Source organism: Ambystoma mexicanum, chromosome 9 (genome assembly GCF_040938575.1).
Source record: "Ambystoma mexicanum isolate Mex_15411 chromosome 9, UKY_AmexF1_1, whole genome shotgun sequence".
Lineage (NCBI taxonomy): Eukaryota > Metazoa > Chordata > Amphibia > Caudata > Ambystomatidae > Ambystoma > Ambystoma mexicanum.
This window is the reverse complement of record NC_090931.1, coordinates 800,258,306-800,275,431: the sequence shown is the minus strand read 5'-3', so window position 1 is coordinate 800,275,431 and position 17,126 is coordinate 800,258,306. Positions and strand designations below refer to the sequence as shown.

At 45.2% G+C, this 17,126-nt stretch overlaps 1 protein-coding gene across 1 annotated transcript in view; it reads right to left on the bottom strand.

Annotated features, from left to right (window-relative positions):
- PFKL (phosphofructokinase, liver type) overlaps window positions 1–14,879 on the bottom strand; it is a 697,584-nt gene extending 682,705 nt beyond the window's left edge. Inside the window, exon 1 of the mRNA XM_069615767.1 lies at window positions 14,545–14,879. Coding sequence (XP_069471868.1) covers window positions 14,545–14,629 — 85 coding nt within the window. The 5' untranslated portion in view covers window positions 14,630–14,879. The remainder of the gene's footprint in view (window positions 1–14,544) is intronic.
- Window positions 14,880–17,126: the final 2,247 nt, after the last annotated feature.

The following is a 17,126-nucleotide window of genomic DNA, read 5'->3' as shown; positions in this document are numbered from 1 at the left end:
GTTGTAGCTAGTCCTTAAATCCAGGTTGAAGTCAGACAAAGAGGTTAGTTCATAGTTAATCACGTAACTTTCATTCAAAAAAGGCATAAAACACTAAACTAATTTTTATTAAAAGGTTTTTTCAAACACACATACAAATATTGTGTAGGACAAGGCACACATGTTTTTGGACAGACGTGATGCCCCGAGCACTGGTTTGGAATTTAAAATCCAGGGAATGGTGTGAATAGAGTGACTGAGATTAGTAACAGTGACAGCATAATCACATTTGTGATAATATCACAACATTTATAATTAGATCTCAAATTTGAGTAAACTTTAGATCACTGCTCTCCACAGGTCAATGGTCCAGAGGGAGTTATTTATTTTTATCCTAGCACTTGTCTTAGAGACATTTAGTAGTTGGACGAGAGACAGTGAAGTCAACCTCAAATACAGAAGTACTTCTTTGGCCTCTCGTCACCTACAGTATAACCAATCTGGTCTCCTGGCTCCTTAATCAGCCAACGGGGCTGGTGGCCAAAAAGTCTGGGGGTATGGAGGGAAGGCAATCTCTGCTTAGAACCCCAAAATCGGCGGCAGTGGCCAAGAGCTTAGTTTTTAAGCCATGGCAGTTAAGACTAAGGAAATCTCCCTCATGTTGCCGCGGGTTCTCTTACTAGATCAAAATGGAACTATGTGAAGGCGTAGGCACTCAAAGGGGTCAAGTCCACCAACCAGGATATCCATTTGCTTAGCTGTATTATGCACATCGCCGAACAAAAAACAAACAATAGTAAATTTACATTTTTTGTGCCAGCGTAAAAAAATGAAAATGAAGGGGAAAGAAAAATCTATTGGCAAAACCTGTGCACTTCACGAGTTCCCCCTGTGCTCTGTATTCCAACTGCCTCCATCCCTAATCATGCATTCACAGGTGATGAAGTGCCTGTGAAGTCAAGAACATTCATTAAGATAGCTTCCTGCGTGTAGGCTCACTGAAAGAGGTGGCGCAGTCTCCTTTCAAACCTTAAACCATACAAACAGCGAGCAGGCGCCAGGAAATGGATTGTGGGAAAGTTAACACAAGGTGCTTACCTTGGCTTAACACAGAGATGCTCATGGGGCAGCTTGCCGGCCCTTCAATCCATTTGCTTTGCACCCCCTCCACCCCATCTCACCTATGCCCGGCGTATGGTGCCAGCAGCAGGCTATGTGGCACAGCAGGCATAGGGTTGATATGTGGACTGCCTCCAGAGTTGAGCATTTACAGAAACTTTCGGTGTGTTCATTTTAACAACCAACTTCACTTCAGGATGAAGGACGAAGGCCATAAAGAACTTGTTCTGCCAGCTATGAGGTGATAGTGGGAGAAAGCAAAAAGGATAAAAAAATTCGCAATGCCAACAGTCTGGGCATGGGAATGGCACTTGCCAGGCACTGCCGTAGTACTATTAACTGGCCGCTAATGGCAGCAGGTGCAAAATAGCACGAGAAGGAGGGCATCTAATAGCAGTGCCGGATACGAGCCGTAAATGTTGACTTTGCCAATGCTTGTTTTACCAGGACTGCATCGAGTGGCTGAAGGAAGACCTGGTTAAAACATGTTTATTACACCAGTAGTGGGTTTCCAACTGCAAGCAAGTCATTCATTCTCACAAGACTGCTTTGCAGAAACCCTAGCAGGAACTTCGAGTGCAAAGTTTGATGGTAAGGCTGGAGAAAACAGAGCTCAAAAGAAGTTCCCATAAGGAGGAGTTTTGGGCTGGGGTGGGGCAGGAACTGGGTGGGAATGCCTATAGGGATCATCATGGCCATGGGCAAATAAAACGACACCTACATGCTGCGTGTCCCTCATATGCCATGCCCCCATCGGTACTATAATGCAATCGTTTTGGTTTATATGTGTTGCTTGCGACACCCAATAGCCCAACCTAAAAACTAGGAGCTAGGAATGTGCATTTTGAAAAACATTGAGCATTGATAATGCCATAGGATTGCCCTTTTCAATTTTGCGAGTGTACACTCAGGTGAGCGTTCAAATATGCAGCCGTACATTTGCAGGTCCTGCCAACCCATGCAAGCTCAGCCCCCCAGCCCCCCCAATAGGGCCACCCGATGCCGGAATGCAGAGCCGTCCTCACACGACCAGTTGCTTCCTTCATATGCCATAGTAATTAATGTTTCCATGTACATTGCGCTTTGATCTTAAGCACTTTCCATAGAATGTTGTCTGCATTAAAGAATTACTAACCACTACCCATTTGAAAATGGTAGTCATTCGATCACCCTCAGATGGATGAGAGGCTGAGTCGACCTTCCCGGGATGGATAGACAGACAGACAGACAGACAGACAGACAGACAGACAGACTCCTCAGCAGGGAGCGTGTAACCCGCTAAGCATTAGCCACCAGTATAGTCATCATACATGAGGTGCAGCTCTCACATTGTCATTTGCTGCCAACATTTGAGCCTCTACTTGAAATATGATATGGGCCAAGTTTTGGAGAGCATCCTAGCACCACAAGTGGGCCTCCTGGCATTATTGTCAGTGGAGGCCATGTGTACAGCGAGTGCGAAAAGGGTCCAAGCACCCTAATAAGATGCAAACTGATGTGTCTTCAGTTTCCTCTTAAAAATTATGAAGTGGGAGGTTTCTCTCAAATGCCCCAGTAATGGCACCCAGGGCCAATTAGTGCCTCATTCTCATGGTACTGGCACCGTTTCCCTTAAAATGCAGGTTATTAACATAATGTTCTAACAAAAACGCGTCTGAAGTTCTTCAACTCCTGGGATTTTTTTTTTCTTTTTATTCCCCATCACGTTTTTGGTCAATGTTCCTTCCCAAGGCGCTTCACAGTGTACGGATTTGGTACAGTTTGCCTTTCAGAATGACTCCAGGTAAGCGTGTCCTCAAACCTCTCTATAACCTCTCTAACTTACTGTGAGTAGAGTACATCATCATAAGACTGCCTACTGCTAAATGCCATCATAACATTAAAATTTGGTCAATTTACCATTGTCCACTGTTTACTGCACATGCGTATGTTTCCAATGCCACTGTTCTCATGCGTCAACGCTGACACTTCCTATTAGTACGCACATTGATAGCCCATAATCTTGCTCATTCATATATAGAAGTACCCGAGCCCTCTCAGTCTTTCTTATGCCCTTCAGCTACCTGTTTGTAATTAAATGCTCATAGTAAATAACTGTAGTATAATTTGCAAACTCTCGATTCTAGCGCGGTACCACTGCATATGTATACCGTATCTTGCCTTAGCTGCTTTGGCCACTAGCCTGTACTGTTAATCTTGATTCTAGAAGCCCGCAGACTGGGTTTATTGCATTTGCTACATATATAGCTATTTCTTAATTCTAGGTAATACATTCATTATGTTTACTGATCCTGAAAGGTCTTGACCCTAACACTGAGATAACGTGACACACCTGCCTAGCTCAACCTACCCTGTCTCACACAGACCACCTTTACGGTACCAGCATCAGCATGCCCCTATCTGTTATTAACCAGACACTCTACTTGACACTCCTTGCCCTAACCATCACGCTCTACACCATGGCACTCATCACCACCAATAAGACATTGCCATCTATGACACCTACCACCTCACCCTACGCGACTACCGCGTCCCTCTCTTACCCCACAGACGCCATAAATCACCCACCTTACCTGCCATGCCCAACCTAAGACAGAAATCTACGCCTCAGAGCTAGACTAGCTAAGATATATGAGCCCCCTGCTAGGTCACTTAACATATCCTATGCCTCCAGGATCCAGAGCATGCCTTTGGCACCTATGCGCAGCCCCCAATCCTTCTAAAAAAAGTCAATAAAGCTTAGTAAACCTAAAACTTCACATATTCCTTTGCCCACCACGCTCATTCCCACGAGCCCCCAGATAAAAGGCGCCTTAATCAACGCCAGATCACTGGTAGCACATGCTACCGATGTAGCTGATCTGATCGTGAACGAGGATTTAGACATTACTGAAACATGGCTACACCCTGCGGCTGGCCCTATGATCATGCTAGCAGTCCCCGAGGGATTTTCCATCCTAAGACAGGACAGACAGAATGCTAGAGGCAGAGGCATCGCTTTTATTTACAGATGCAGCCTCAACATGCGACTGGCTACCCAGTCCAACCTCCAGTCCTGTGAATCACTTTCAGTTAAAGTTCCCCTCCAACGACCTAACCTTAAACATCCACCTAATATACCGTCCACCAGGCCCGCCCGGAACCTTCATGGATGATATTAACTGCATTTTAACCAATAACCTTAAAAGCATGTCACAAGTACTTCTTCTTGGAGACCTGCACATTGGCTTTAATGACCATTCAGACCAGCTTGCCACAACTGTAGCTAACACCCTGTCTGACCTTGAATTTACCCAGAGAAGTAACACTGCTACCCACGCGAAAGGCAGGATCCTTGACTGGGTCGCAGACCATAACTGCCAGGCCAACATACTATCCATCTCATCTCTAGCCTGGACAGACCACCATCTAGTATCATCCTTGCTCTCAACCAACAAACCCCCACCTTCTGTGGCCATCAGGGCTCCTCCCACTTTAACCAGAAACAAAAAAAAACATCACTGGACAGGCTGCTACAGATACTACTCCCTACTCTCAATTCTCTCCATGACAATTCTGACCCTGAGAACTTAGAAGAATTTAATACAGTCATGACGACCTCGTTGAATCAGATTGCCCCAGCGAAACTAAGACCTAGCAAACAAAAAACCCACCTGAATAATTGGTTCACACCATTCCTAAAAGGCCTACGACAATAAAAAAGAAAATGCGAGGCCATATGGAGCAAACATCCATCTGAAGCTAATAAACTCAAACTTGCTAAACTGTCGTCCTTGTACAAAAAAGAAATGTACCTTGCAAAACGTACATCCTTTGACACACGCATATCCAATGCCAAATCAAATATAAAGAACTGTTCACTATTCTTAAAGAAGTAGAGACCCCAATAGCACCACCTGATACTTGCATAAAAGACCAAAAAAAAAAAAATGGTGCGAGGACATCCAATTCGCCCTTTCTAATAAGCTAGCCACTCTACAAAATAAAATCTCCTGCAACGAATCAGCTTCACTGATCCCTCTGCCTCCAATTCCACAGGCAAAGACAGTAGAGGCGATGCCACGCAATTCAACTTCACCAAGGTCTCCATCATTGAAGTGGAAAGAATAATTTTATCCCTTAAACCGTCAAACTATCAGGGGGATATATGTCCGGCACAACTTATCAAGGATGCGGCCCGTGACTTATCGCCATTCAACACCAAACTTATCAATGCATCCTTCACCACTGGCATTATTCCCACCAATCTGAAACAGTCATGGGTACTCCCATTGCTAAAAAACACTCTCGACCCATCTATACGCCCATCACTACAGTGCCTTTTCTCCTAAAAATCTTGGATAAGTTAGCTTACACCCAAATTCAAAAACATTTGGAACATCACCTGCTAGGGGCTAGACAATCTGGCTTCCGCCCCCAGCATGGCACTGAAACTGCCCTCACTGATTTAAAGACACAAATCGATGATCTTAAAGATAAGGGGAAATCAGCACTACTCCTCCTCCTAGACCCCTCAGTGGCCTTCGATCTTGTCGGCCATTCCATTTTATGTAACCACCTTAATGCAGCAGCACACTAAGCCATCACTTGGATTAGATCCTTCTTAAATGGCAGAAAATGAGGGTCTTCTCGCCGCTAGCGGCTGCTGACCCCATACCCATCACCTGTGGTTTGCCTCCGGGATCCTGTGTCTCGCCAACACTCTACAACATCTTCACTGAGCCCCTTTTCGATGATCTGGATCATCTTGGTATCACCTACACTAACTATGCAGATGATACCCAGATCCTCCTCCCGCTTTCTGGGGATTATGAAAAGGATTTGGCCTTGGTGAATAGAGTGCATATCATCATCCAGGCATGGGTGGCCACTCACGGCCTATGCCTGAATGATGATAAAACTGAACTCATCATCCTAGGCACCCAACCCAACCTAAAAAAACTAGGACCCAAATACTCATCATTCATAATTGATGGTAACATCATAAAAGTAGAGCATGAAGTAAAAACACTCGGCTTCTACCTCGATTCCCAATTATCATTCACAAAACAGGTTAACTCCCTTGCATCGTCTACAGCCTACACATGCAAATTGATACGCACTGGTAAACCATTCCTCTCAGATAACAGCTGCATTACTTTAGCCAGAGCTCTCATCCTCTCACGTCTGGAGTACTATAACACACTACCTAGGATCACCCAAAGCCACTATCAAACGTATCCAAATCCTTCAAAACAATGCCCCGAGAGCGGACCTAGGCATGTCCCGAAAAGAACATTTGCCAGGTTAGTCGACAGCATAACTGGCTCCCAACTCACGAGAAAGTACTCCTGAAAACTCTCTCTCTGACTCATAAATCCCTTAACAATGCCACTCCCATCTATCTAGTGGAGAGATTCCACAAGCAGACATCCTCCAGACCTACCAGATCTGCCAATAAAGACCGTCTTATCGTACCCACCTTCAAACGGGCCACAATCAGAGGCAACAGTTTCCCGGTGAAAGCGTGCAAACTTTGGAACAATTTGCCTCCCAGCTTAAGAATGAACCAAACCTACAACAAATTCAAAGCCAACACTATTATCTGGCTAAAAGCCGAACAACCAACTCTCCTAACCTAGTAGTAAGGCTATCTACATGACCACGCCAGCCGGCCACCAGCCACTACTCTGCATCTCTTGCTTCGGTCCTCTGTATATCATGCATGTAAACATGTCTCCTTGTAATTAACCCCCACATGCTTACATTATGTATATAAGTATTGTATAACTTTTGCATAATTGTGGTGTATTCCCGTTGGTATAATTTGTGTGTAACCAAGTCTCGCATATTCTTGTATCTGCTGCGCCCTGTTACCCTTGGTTATGAAGCGCATTATAAACAAACAAAACCTTCTTCCTGCATCCTTTCATCTCTTACTAATGTTACTTGCAACAGGAACTTTAAAATACACTTTTTGGCACTAGTTTCCAACACAGGTTCTTGGGGGAAGGGGGTGAGAATGGAGGCGAACTGCAAAGCACCTCCTCATGGGGTCTCATCACAGGCGTTGTGGTAACACAACATCGCCAATTATGTGGCCACCACATTAGACGCCTGGCAGAATACATACCCCCCTCAGCATTAACCCTTGGAATGTTGCCAATGGTAAATACTGCAGTATTGGGGAAAAGTCCAATTTGTCCCTAGGCCCCACAAGTGGTGTTGGTAAAACAAAACCTCTATGAAAACGTAAAACGTATTTACCTATAGAAAAGGGAAATGCATCGCTTCCCTTCAGTACAGGGAAAATCCTTGCTATCAGGACATTGCAAGGGCGTGAAAAAGTGGACATCTCCGATGCCCAACCTCGCCATTTAATTCATAAAACGGTGCAGATGTGACCTTTATGTGCATTAAAAACCCATGTACAGGGATAACCATGAAATTACTGGAACAAAAATACCTAATGAGAAATGACCAAATTTGTTTTGGTCAAATTTTTTGCGGGGATGGGGTGGTGAGAGGGGAGACGACTTACCCCCCACTTTCCGCTACCTTCGCCTATACCCTTACCCCTCCCCCACATCTATACATTATTAAAAAATACCGAACAGATTAGACAAAATAAATTTGGTCATTTCTCATTAGGTATTTTTGGGTTCGATTATTTCTGCAGATACCCATGTGCAGTAGCGGTGTGATCCACTATTGTACATAAACCATTGCCACTCTTAATAGGAGGATGGAAGTGTTAGGGAGAATTCTCATAAATGTGCTAATTCCCTTCACCTTTGCTAGATGTTTTTTACCTGGAAAGATTGTGAGCCTTTTTCCCCCCATTTTCATGCGTTTTGATGTGTGTTTTACACTTTGATTATGGAGTTTTATGATAACTCCATAGGTATCATCGTTTCATGGATGTTACACAGCACCCTCAGTGCAGTGACAGAGGGATGCCTCTTGTTTAAATACCTTATCTGGGATAAACTACTGTTTCCCAGAGAACGTCTTTCCAAATGTATAGACCTAGCACACACCATTTTACAATGGAGTGCTGGGGGGGTTACATAGTATCCCCTGTGTCTAACTACTCATGTAGCAGTCAAATGCTACCCTTTCCTATTGAAAAGGCTGGTGGCAGTGGTACAACGAACTACCATGATTTTTCCCGACCGCGAACACTGGTAGCTAAAAATCACGGAAACCATGTTTTTCAAGATAGCGCCTTAAGGCCCTTTGTTTAAACAGGTCACGGTCATCTTTTTTTGCCATTTCTTTTTGGAAAGGTCCTTCTAGTGTTTGTCTCTGCGCACCAAACCAGTTTTGGTCGCTTTGTTCGTACGCCTTTGGCGGGCTTCAGGACTGAAGACCGCCTCTGGCATCTGAGTGTCTGGGGTGGGCAGGAAGTGAAGGAGAAGCCCGAAACTCCCTGTGCTTAGTCTCCTAGGAGACCCAAATGCACTCTGCTGTGATTGGCTGGCTGACTGTCCGACAAGGACAGCCACCCCGCTGGATGAGTGACAGCTAGGCTGGAATGAATGGGAGAAAACTGAATAAAAAGGCGAGTCTCCTGGACTGGAAAGCAGAGTCGACCACTGGAACCAAAGACAAACTGGAAGAGGACGGCTGCTGCAACTCCTGGACCGTTGGTTTGCCCGGTGAAGCCCTGCTGCAGGTCCAAATTGGCAAGTTCCTCTCGACAGAGAAGCCCCTTCAAGGATGACTTCTTTCTTTGAGTTGGGGGGGACCAATCAACTCTTAAACCACCTGAATACCCTTCTCAAGGCTGGTTAGGATTAACCATGGAGAGGGAAACCAGCTTGTACACTTTAATCTACAGCCACTGGAACTGAAGTGACTCCATCTGGTTTGCTTTTCCGACGATCCCGTGCAGTGTCGTATTCCCCCGACATCCTCCCTCTTGTCCCCACAACTGAGGCTCAGGAACAGCGAGATCCGCAGGAACTGCCAGGAACCAACGACTTCAGCTGCATTTGTTTCTTCATACTAAGGTACTGTCCCAACCCGATTGAGAGAACGCCACTGTTGCGGTGAATGTTTGTGAAACTTTCCCAACTTGCAGGCCTAATCAGCTTGTGACTCCACAAATGATTATTTTTCAGCTAAACTACTTCTGAGAACCGCAAAGACTTTACCGTTCTATACCAGAACTGCTCTTTCCTATCCTGAACTCTAGCACATTGACTTTGGCTTAGGCCTATTGACAATTGGTGAACTGAAACTATTTGCACTGTCGAATAAGTATATGTGATCTATTCTACTTACCTTATCCCTTTTGCTCACTTCTAAATTACTGAACTGCCATGTGACTCTCATTTCAGGGGAGCTCAGGGGAGCTCAAACTGTCTCAAAAGTTTTGTATTGAAGTGTTTTGGTATATAATAAGATTCCTTCCAGTGAAATGTTTTCTAAATTATTGTATAATAAATTAATACGTGTTTTACCAAGAAAACCTTGAGTGTAAGTGTCTATTTGAACCACTATGATTGAAAGACCCATGTGTAACTTCTGGTACTACTCACATTCACTCTTGAGATAAGCCTGGCTGCTCAGCTCGCTACCAAAAACTGTGGTACGGACTTATACCAAAGGTTGGTTTGACTTATACCTGTAGTCCTAATTGTATGTGGTGGTCCCAGAGGGTACTGCATGCAAATCTGCCTAACGGGAAGAAAAATAAATTGCGTGCACATTGTTAGGGAGAATTACCATTTCTGTGCCAATTCCCTTCCACCTTAGAGACCCCCAGCTCTTTTGCTGGACTTTAGGACTTGAATTTTCAACCCGGAGGGAGACCTTTTTCTCACTCTCTCATGTTTCCACTGTTTTTGGAGTGCGACAAACTCCACAGGCATCTACCTTTTCTATGGGGACAAGCATCTTTAGTGTGGTGTTTTACAGATAAATCCTTTAGATTTCTCATACGGTTAAAATATATATTTTCTTGTGTGAACTACTGCTCCTGGGAATGGTAAAGTGAAATTGACTTTACTTACCTTTTCTCTTAATAGGTCCAGCACACATCATCTTATGTAGAGGGCTGGGGGGGGGAGGAGGGAGTTTGCTTCGTAGCCCCTTATCCTACTCTCTCATGTAAAAAGTGTTATATTACTCTCACTACTTTAAATGGCTGGTGGCAGTGGTTTCATGTTCCTATCATTGTGCTTTTCTACCGTAGGCTCAGCTGCAGTATAGCACCCATGAGTGACCATTTTGTCAAAATGGACACAGCCTTCTTTTTTCGCCATTTTCCATTTGTGAGGTCTTTTTTTGGGTTTTACTCTGCGCATTGAGCCAGGTTTGAGCCCTTGGTTTGTTTTGTCTTTGGCGGGCCACACCCCTGAAGCCCGCTTCTGGTTCCAGTGTGTCTGCAAAGGCAGGATGTGAGGGAGGTTCCCGAAACTCCCCTGTCCTGTCTCAACGAATGCAACCAGCAGTGATTGGCTTGCTGTGCATGAATGGGGGAAACCGTCTTTAAAAGGCAAGGGTTTTGGGACTAGAGGCAGAGTCGACCACTGGGAGAACACCCGAGAAAGAAACCATAAACGAAGCTTGCTGCATCCTCCTGAATTGCCCAGTGAAGCCCTGCTGCTGTGCAGGAACCCCTTTTTCCTAAAAATCGACGGAAGGGACAACTTCTTCCCTTCCGTTGTGTTAGTGGCACCAACTAACCCCGAGACGAAGTCCACTGGACCATCTTCCCGACTGGCTGAACTTTGCTGCTGCATGAACCGAGTGCAGGGGTCGAGTAATCCCTAGTCAAGTGCAACGTCTGAAATCCAGCCAGAAGTTCCAGGAATCTCCTAAGGACCCTCCAGAAGCAGGAAGACCCAAGCTTGAGTCCCCTCACCAGAGTGCAGGACCCAAGGAGTGAAGGAAGCCCAACCGGTATCCGGGATCCACAGTGATGCTGTCTACCGAGCACTGAAACCGCAAAGTGCTGCTGAACCGAAAAGAGCCCGTAGCTGCTGACAACCACCAAACTGCTGCAGCAGGAGCCCTCCAGACATCATCACTCTTGTCCCCGCGACTGAGGCTTAGTAACCCGGGGTCGGCACCGCTACAACAGGACAGAATCCAGCTGGACCACTCTTCTTCAAACCAAAAGGTACTGTTAGGACTTGGGGTACTTCTCGTTGTCTCATTAGCTGTGCTCTTCTCAGTTGAGACTTGCATTGGCTTACTTTTTAGAGTTGGTTCCAACTCTGCTTTTCACAGGCTTCACAGCTTGTGACAATACAAACTATAAAACTATAACTTTGTGCAAGACTTATTATCTAAGATGTGCCTCATCTCCATAGACTGTGCTCCAATTGTTTGTGGCTGTCCTGGCTCCCTGCAGACTCTGCTAGACTATTTCTGTCCCTCGAGGTGGTAACTTGTTTTAGACTTATTGCTGGGAAAGGCTTGTCTAGACTTCATTGGAAGATTTATGTATACTCACATGTCCTGAAAACCTGTTTAACCTTTTTCTTTCCTTTAAACTTTCCTTTCTGCAACCTCAGAATCTGCAAAGTATAACTAGTGATATTTAAATGCCATTACTGTCCTTGTGAATTATGTGACCTACGGGTGTAGGAATTGTGTAAAACAGCACATCCAAAGAGTATCCATTAACTTGTACTGATCATGAAAAGTATATTTGATTGCTACATAAATTGCCCCTTTTAAAGAATGCTCATTTAAAAATTGATGTTAAATAAATAACTATTTATAACAGAAACCTTGAGTATAAGGGTTACTTGTAAATATGAATTTCATTGCTACAGCTCTACTGCTCACAATTACCCCTCTTGAGATAGGCCTGGCTGCTGATCAGTCACACTACCAACGTGTGTAGTACAGACCTATACCAAAAGGTGGGTTACGTAACACCAAGCAGATGATAAGTGTTGTGTAGTCTCACATAGTGTGACTACTCCAATTCTTACCTAACACAAATTCACTGAAATGCAGCTGGAGGTATATCAGTAAATTGCCTGCCATTACCACCATCACAACAGTTAACCTGTAAAGCTGGTCACCCTCAGATTATCACTGGTTGTATTCATCAAGAATAATCGTCTGAGCCTGTAATTATGGCAATGAAGTCAATTAATTGTGGGTTAAAGAGTGCACAAAAGGATTTGCATAGCATAGACAAGAATTTGGTGGGGTATGAAGTAGGTAAAAAAGAGAGCATGGGTAGTTTGAAGTGTTTAGGAGGAGAAGATAGAATGGTGGACAGAGTGTCCCACTAATTAGTGATTTTCGAATAGATGGGAAGCAAAATCGAGATCAGAGATAAAGGAAGAAGTGGAGCAGACAGGTATCAAGTTGTGTTGTTAAACGGTGGACGGATTTGGTGTCCCATGGCGGTGTAGGAATGTCTCAGCACCATCTCTTATTATCAGGTAGATTCATCTATGGAATAAATGCAGATGCCCCAATTTAACAAGTTGCACACTTAACTTTAGGGGTCAATAACGACTTTGTTGACAAAAAACCTTTTCTTCTAATAAGACACCGCAGTAAACTTTGTCCAGTTAAATCCCACTGGTCCTGAAGAAGGCTAGACTTAAACTTTAGCGATCCATAAAAGAGCCAGTGACCATTTTGAAAATATTTTTTTTGCAAGAATAGTTTGTGCTTACGTGCGTTTTCCCTGTTATGAATGGTGTACATATGGCATTTTTTATTACATTTTTCTGGTTCCTCAAACTATCTGAAGGTGCAGACGTTAAGGAGCAGCAAAGAAGCACCCCCTCCTGCTCCCCCTCCCACACAGTTATTCCAATATTGGGAAAAGGGAGAATTCCCCGTTTAAACTTTATTGGGTGAAGGACTAGCATGCATTGAATGAAAGCCTGGGATGGCCGCCTTAGCACCATAAAACGGCAGCAGAAAACACGCAACAGTATCCACGGAAAACAGTGGCTTCTAAAGCGATCGCTTCAATATGTTGCTAAAAGCACAAATATGTTTGTTTTACTTACTGGGACCCAATTTAAAATTGCCTGTGCCCAATATCAGGAACATAACAGTACGTGCAAATGAGATTTGCTTTCTTAAAATGCATATTTCAGCATCGTTAAAGATTGCCTATGGATGTGTTTCCTACTACAAGTTGTATGGCCCTGCAGACAAGGTAGCCATCCCAGGCCTAGATATCACACATACTATTCCTTCACCCAATGAAGTTTAAACGTTGAATTGTGCATTTCCATGTGCACCATCTGAAGAAGATGTCTATAGGACTTTGGAAGCATATGCATTTTTACTGCTGCATAATGTTTCCAGTTAGTCCAATAGAATGTATCAAACCTTGCTTTTTGTGAGATTATAAAAGTGTTTAAAACCCCAATGAACATTGGGTTGTAGGAGGGGGGTGGGCGCAAGAAAATGGACAGATAAATGCTTAAAGTAGGAGGGGATAAAGTCAGAGGAGGAAGAGAAACTGATTGGGTATCCTTGCACTTCATTGTCAGTTTGCATTATTAAGGAGGGGGCTAGTTTGTAACTGATACCTCCACTTACGACACATCAAAACTAAAAGGGGCCGACGGAGGAAACGCTGTGCCACATGATGCTGCAAGCGGGCTCAATGAAAAAGAGAAGGGTTTTGGGAAAACAGAAGCAAAAAAGCTGGATCAAGAGATAAGACGATTTGGATTCGAACTAGGTGTAGATATGGAAAACAAATGGCCTTATCCAGACTTGACTGAAGTCAGAAGTCTTTCCCAAAAGCAGGGTTGGACGAGCAAGAGCTAAAACCAGCCATAGTAAGCATGATCTACCACTGGGTAAACAGGAGCGAGTAGACAGCACACGACAAACCCAACTTCCACATGAGATGCACGGATAGATTTTTCGCTACTATATTTTGTAGCCGACGTGGTGGACAAGACATGCCTGTGAAGGGGTGAGGGTACATCTGAGGTGAGGGGGATTGTATAGTATGGGCCCCAGTGGTTGGTAGTGGGTAAGTAAAATTAACTTTCGACTAGGGTGTCAAAAATCCTTCCACAGGCCCTGCACTCTACAGACACAAGCATTGTATTAAATACAATAAAGTAAGGCACGCCAAGTACTAAAGAAAAGAGAAGTTTTTAAAAATCTAAAATGCAATTAAAACAAAAAAGTGAACTAAGGTAGTCTCACTTCCCATTCCAACATGGCTGCTACTTGCACTTTAAGGGGATGCTGTAAACAACTCGTGTGAAACAAAAGAAGGACAGCCTCCGGGTGGGTTAGTTAGTGTGCACATCTGTTCTCGGGCATCCTTCGCTCGCAGTTCAGCCCCCGTGCCCGTCACACCGTTCCAGCTGCAAGCTACATCCCGAGGATGCTCCGAGAGGTCGGCTGGGCGTGTAACTGTCCTGGAGGCTTTAGATTATAGATATGCGCGTGCCAGGAAGCTGCAACAGTACACAAAAGCCCGCGTCCACTGGCCCTACTTCATACCTTGAGCGTCTCCCCCGCTGGTGAGCACCGCCATCGCCCGCCCTGCCGCCGACATCCTCAGTTTCTGCAGGTCGGAGGCGGCCATGGCTGCTGAACTCAGTCTGTCCTTCGCAGTCGAATTGCTTAGAGTAATAAACCTGCCTTCAGGGAGCAAAGGTTAAAATCCGCTGTACGTGCACTGCCCACACTCCCTCTGCACGCCTATTGCAAGTCCCGCCTTTCAGCACACTCCACCCACCACCGGAGCAATCAATGATGCGGGAAGAGCCAAGCCGAGCCTCCTGTAGAAGGGAAGGCGGCGGCGTTCAGGGGCGCAGGCCGGGCGTTCGCTGGGTGACAGTACAGCATCGCTCACCCGCACGTTCCTCAGCTGAACATTCCGGCACAATTAAAATCGCTCATTGTCATCCTGAATTATGTGTTTCGGAATGGAAACATTGTTTAGAGTCCGGTATGCCCTAATAGCCTATTAGTAATAGCACCCTCCTAACATGGACGCAATTGTCCAGGGAAGGTCATCTAGGCCATTCGCTGGGATTTCTCAGGTGGAAGGGAACGTTTGTGCATTTAAAGAGCAACTACTACTGAGGATCTCGTACACAGTACCTGCGCTGTAAATCGGTAGTTTATTTTGAAACGGATTAGCTATAGAATTGCCTGTGGGATACACATAGCGGGGCTAACCCCTGCATCGTATTGCTAACATACATAACATCTCCCGCTTGCTTACCCCAATGATAGAGTCAGAGATGTTCTGAAAGTTGGAAATGCATTTAACATTTTATTGGAAAAAACATATGGTCGCATAATTTGGAGTCATCTTATGAGGGCGTCACCCCATCCCTGCTCAGGTCTTATGACTGCCTGGCACCAACTATGGTCCTTAGCTGGGTGGCTCCGCCAATCCCACCTTACAAAAGTCCCATGTCCAAAAACCTGTGAGCCATCTGACACCATTCCGTTCTTGCGAGAACGGCCCGCCCTGGAATCCACTGCCAGTTCAGTCATTCCTCCAGAGAGTATGGAGCGAATAAGGCCACTGCATCGGTTGTTGAGGAGTCCCAACCATCCCTAGTGGAATCAGCGCCCGTGTCACCCCATCCTGCCTGAAGCAGCCAGTGGTTGTAGCTCACAGACCAGACCGCAGCGTGCCTCCTTCTCTAGGACCGCCTTCATAACTCCACCTGCGACAGAAACATTAGTTAGTACAGTAAAGATTGTCACCACCATCTCTGAAAAACAATTTGTTAAAAAGACCTTCTTTCCCTGCCACCACACCTTATTACACACTAAAATTCAAGACACATCGTTCCTCTTTCAAAAGCAATCCAAATCCTTTTACCTTTCCCGATGGACCAACCCCTGATCCTCACTTTACCTGTCGCAGTTCTCAGCAGCTTAGGTGGGAGGGTGGATGTCGCTGCTGCCAGGGCTGGATGAGAGGACTTGCTCTCTCAGCCCTGGCTATTAAGCCCCCGGGGGTGAAGGCCGTTTCCGGCTGGACCCCCGAGGGCACCCTGACTGCGTCCTCCTTAGAGGAGGCGAGTCCACGCAGGGGGCAGCCAGAGGGGTGGCCCGCTATGTGAGCTGCGCCTCTAGCGCTCCCTGCGTGGGCTGGCGCATCTGAGCACGTGCGCTTTGGTGTTATGTTAATGTGCTTCCCTGGCAACACGATATCCATATGCCAAAGGACACCGTGTTGTAAAAGCAAAGAATCGCTTCTACCCCTAGAGCTGCATAACTGGTATTCAGTTGGCGGTAATGGCTGTAGCAAGGATGGGCAAAAGCCAACAGTTTTGGCTTTGGGCAGGCGTGGGTCAGGCATTTGCGAGGAAACAGCTGGAAAAATGTTTATCTGTGTATATGATGTCAGTGTCTGACAAATGCCTATGTAACACCTATACATATGCCTAAACTGTTGGTTTTGTGGGTGCTTGTTTTTAACAGGACATCAATGAAAGGAACAAAAGTGAAGACACACTTATTTCCTATAAATCAAGTGACTGAGGGCTCACTTGGTTAAGGTATTTTTATTCCACTAGGATCTCATTTACAGTAACCATTAACGTTCATAAGACTGCTCAGAAATAACTAGCAGGCTCTATGCAGCACGACGTTTGTGTTACTGCGCGATAGAGCTAGCTGGAAGGGATCTCACGCATGTGTTATTTGAGCAGGTAGAGGAAGGTACTGGTCAAAGGAATTTGCAGGGCAATGAGCAGTCAGTGACTGTGAACATTATCAAACAACGCCCATAAACTGTGTGTCCCTCCCTACAATCCCTCCTTCTTCCCTGTACTCCAATGCAATCGTTTCGGATTATAGGTGGTTCTGCAGCACCAAGTAATAGCCAAACTTAATGAAGGTTGTCATTTCCATCACCAAGGACTACTGACAAGAGGCATTGACCGCATCAATTGCCAGCGTTTTTTCACTTGTATGCATTTGGCAAAGCAAATGCTATCTTTATAAAAAAAAAAAATCTATTTTAAAGAAACGACGCTCTACCTATGTTATCAGCACCAATGAACAAGCATTGGCAAAGCCAATGCTTTTTTGCTGCCAAGGGGTAAGGTGGAAGC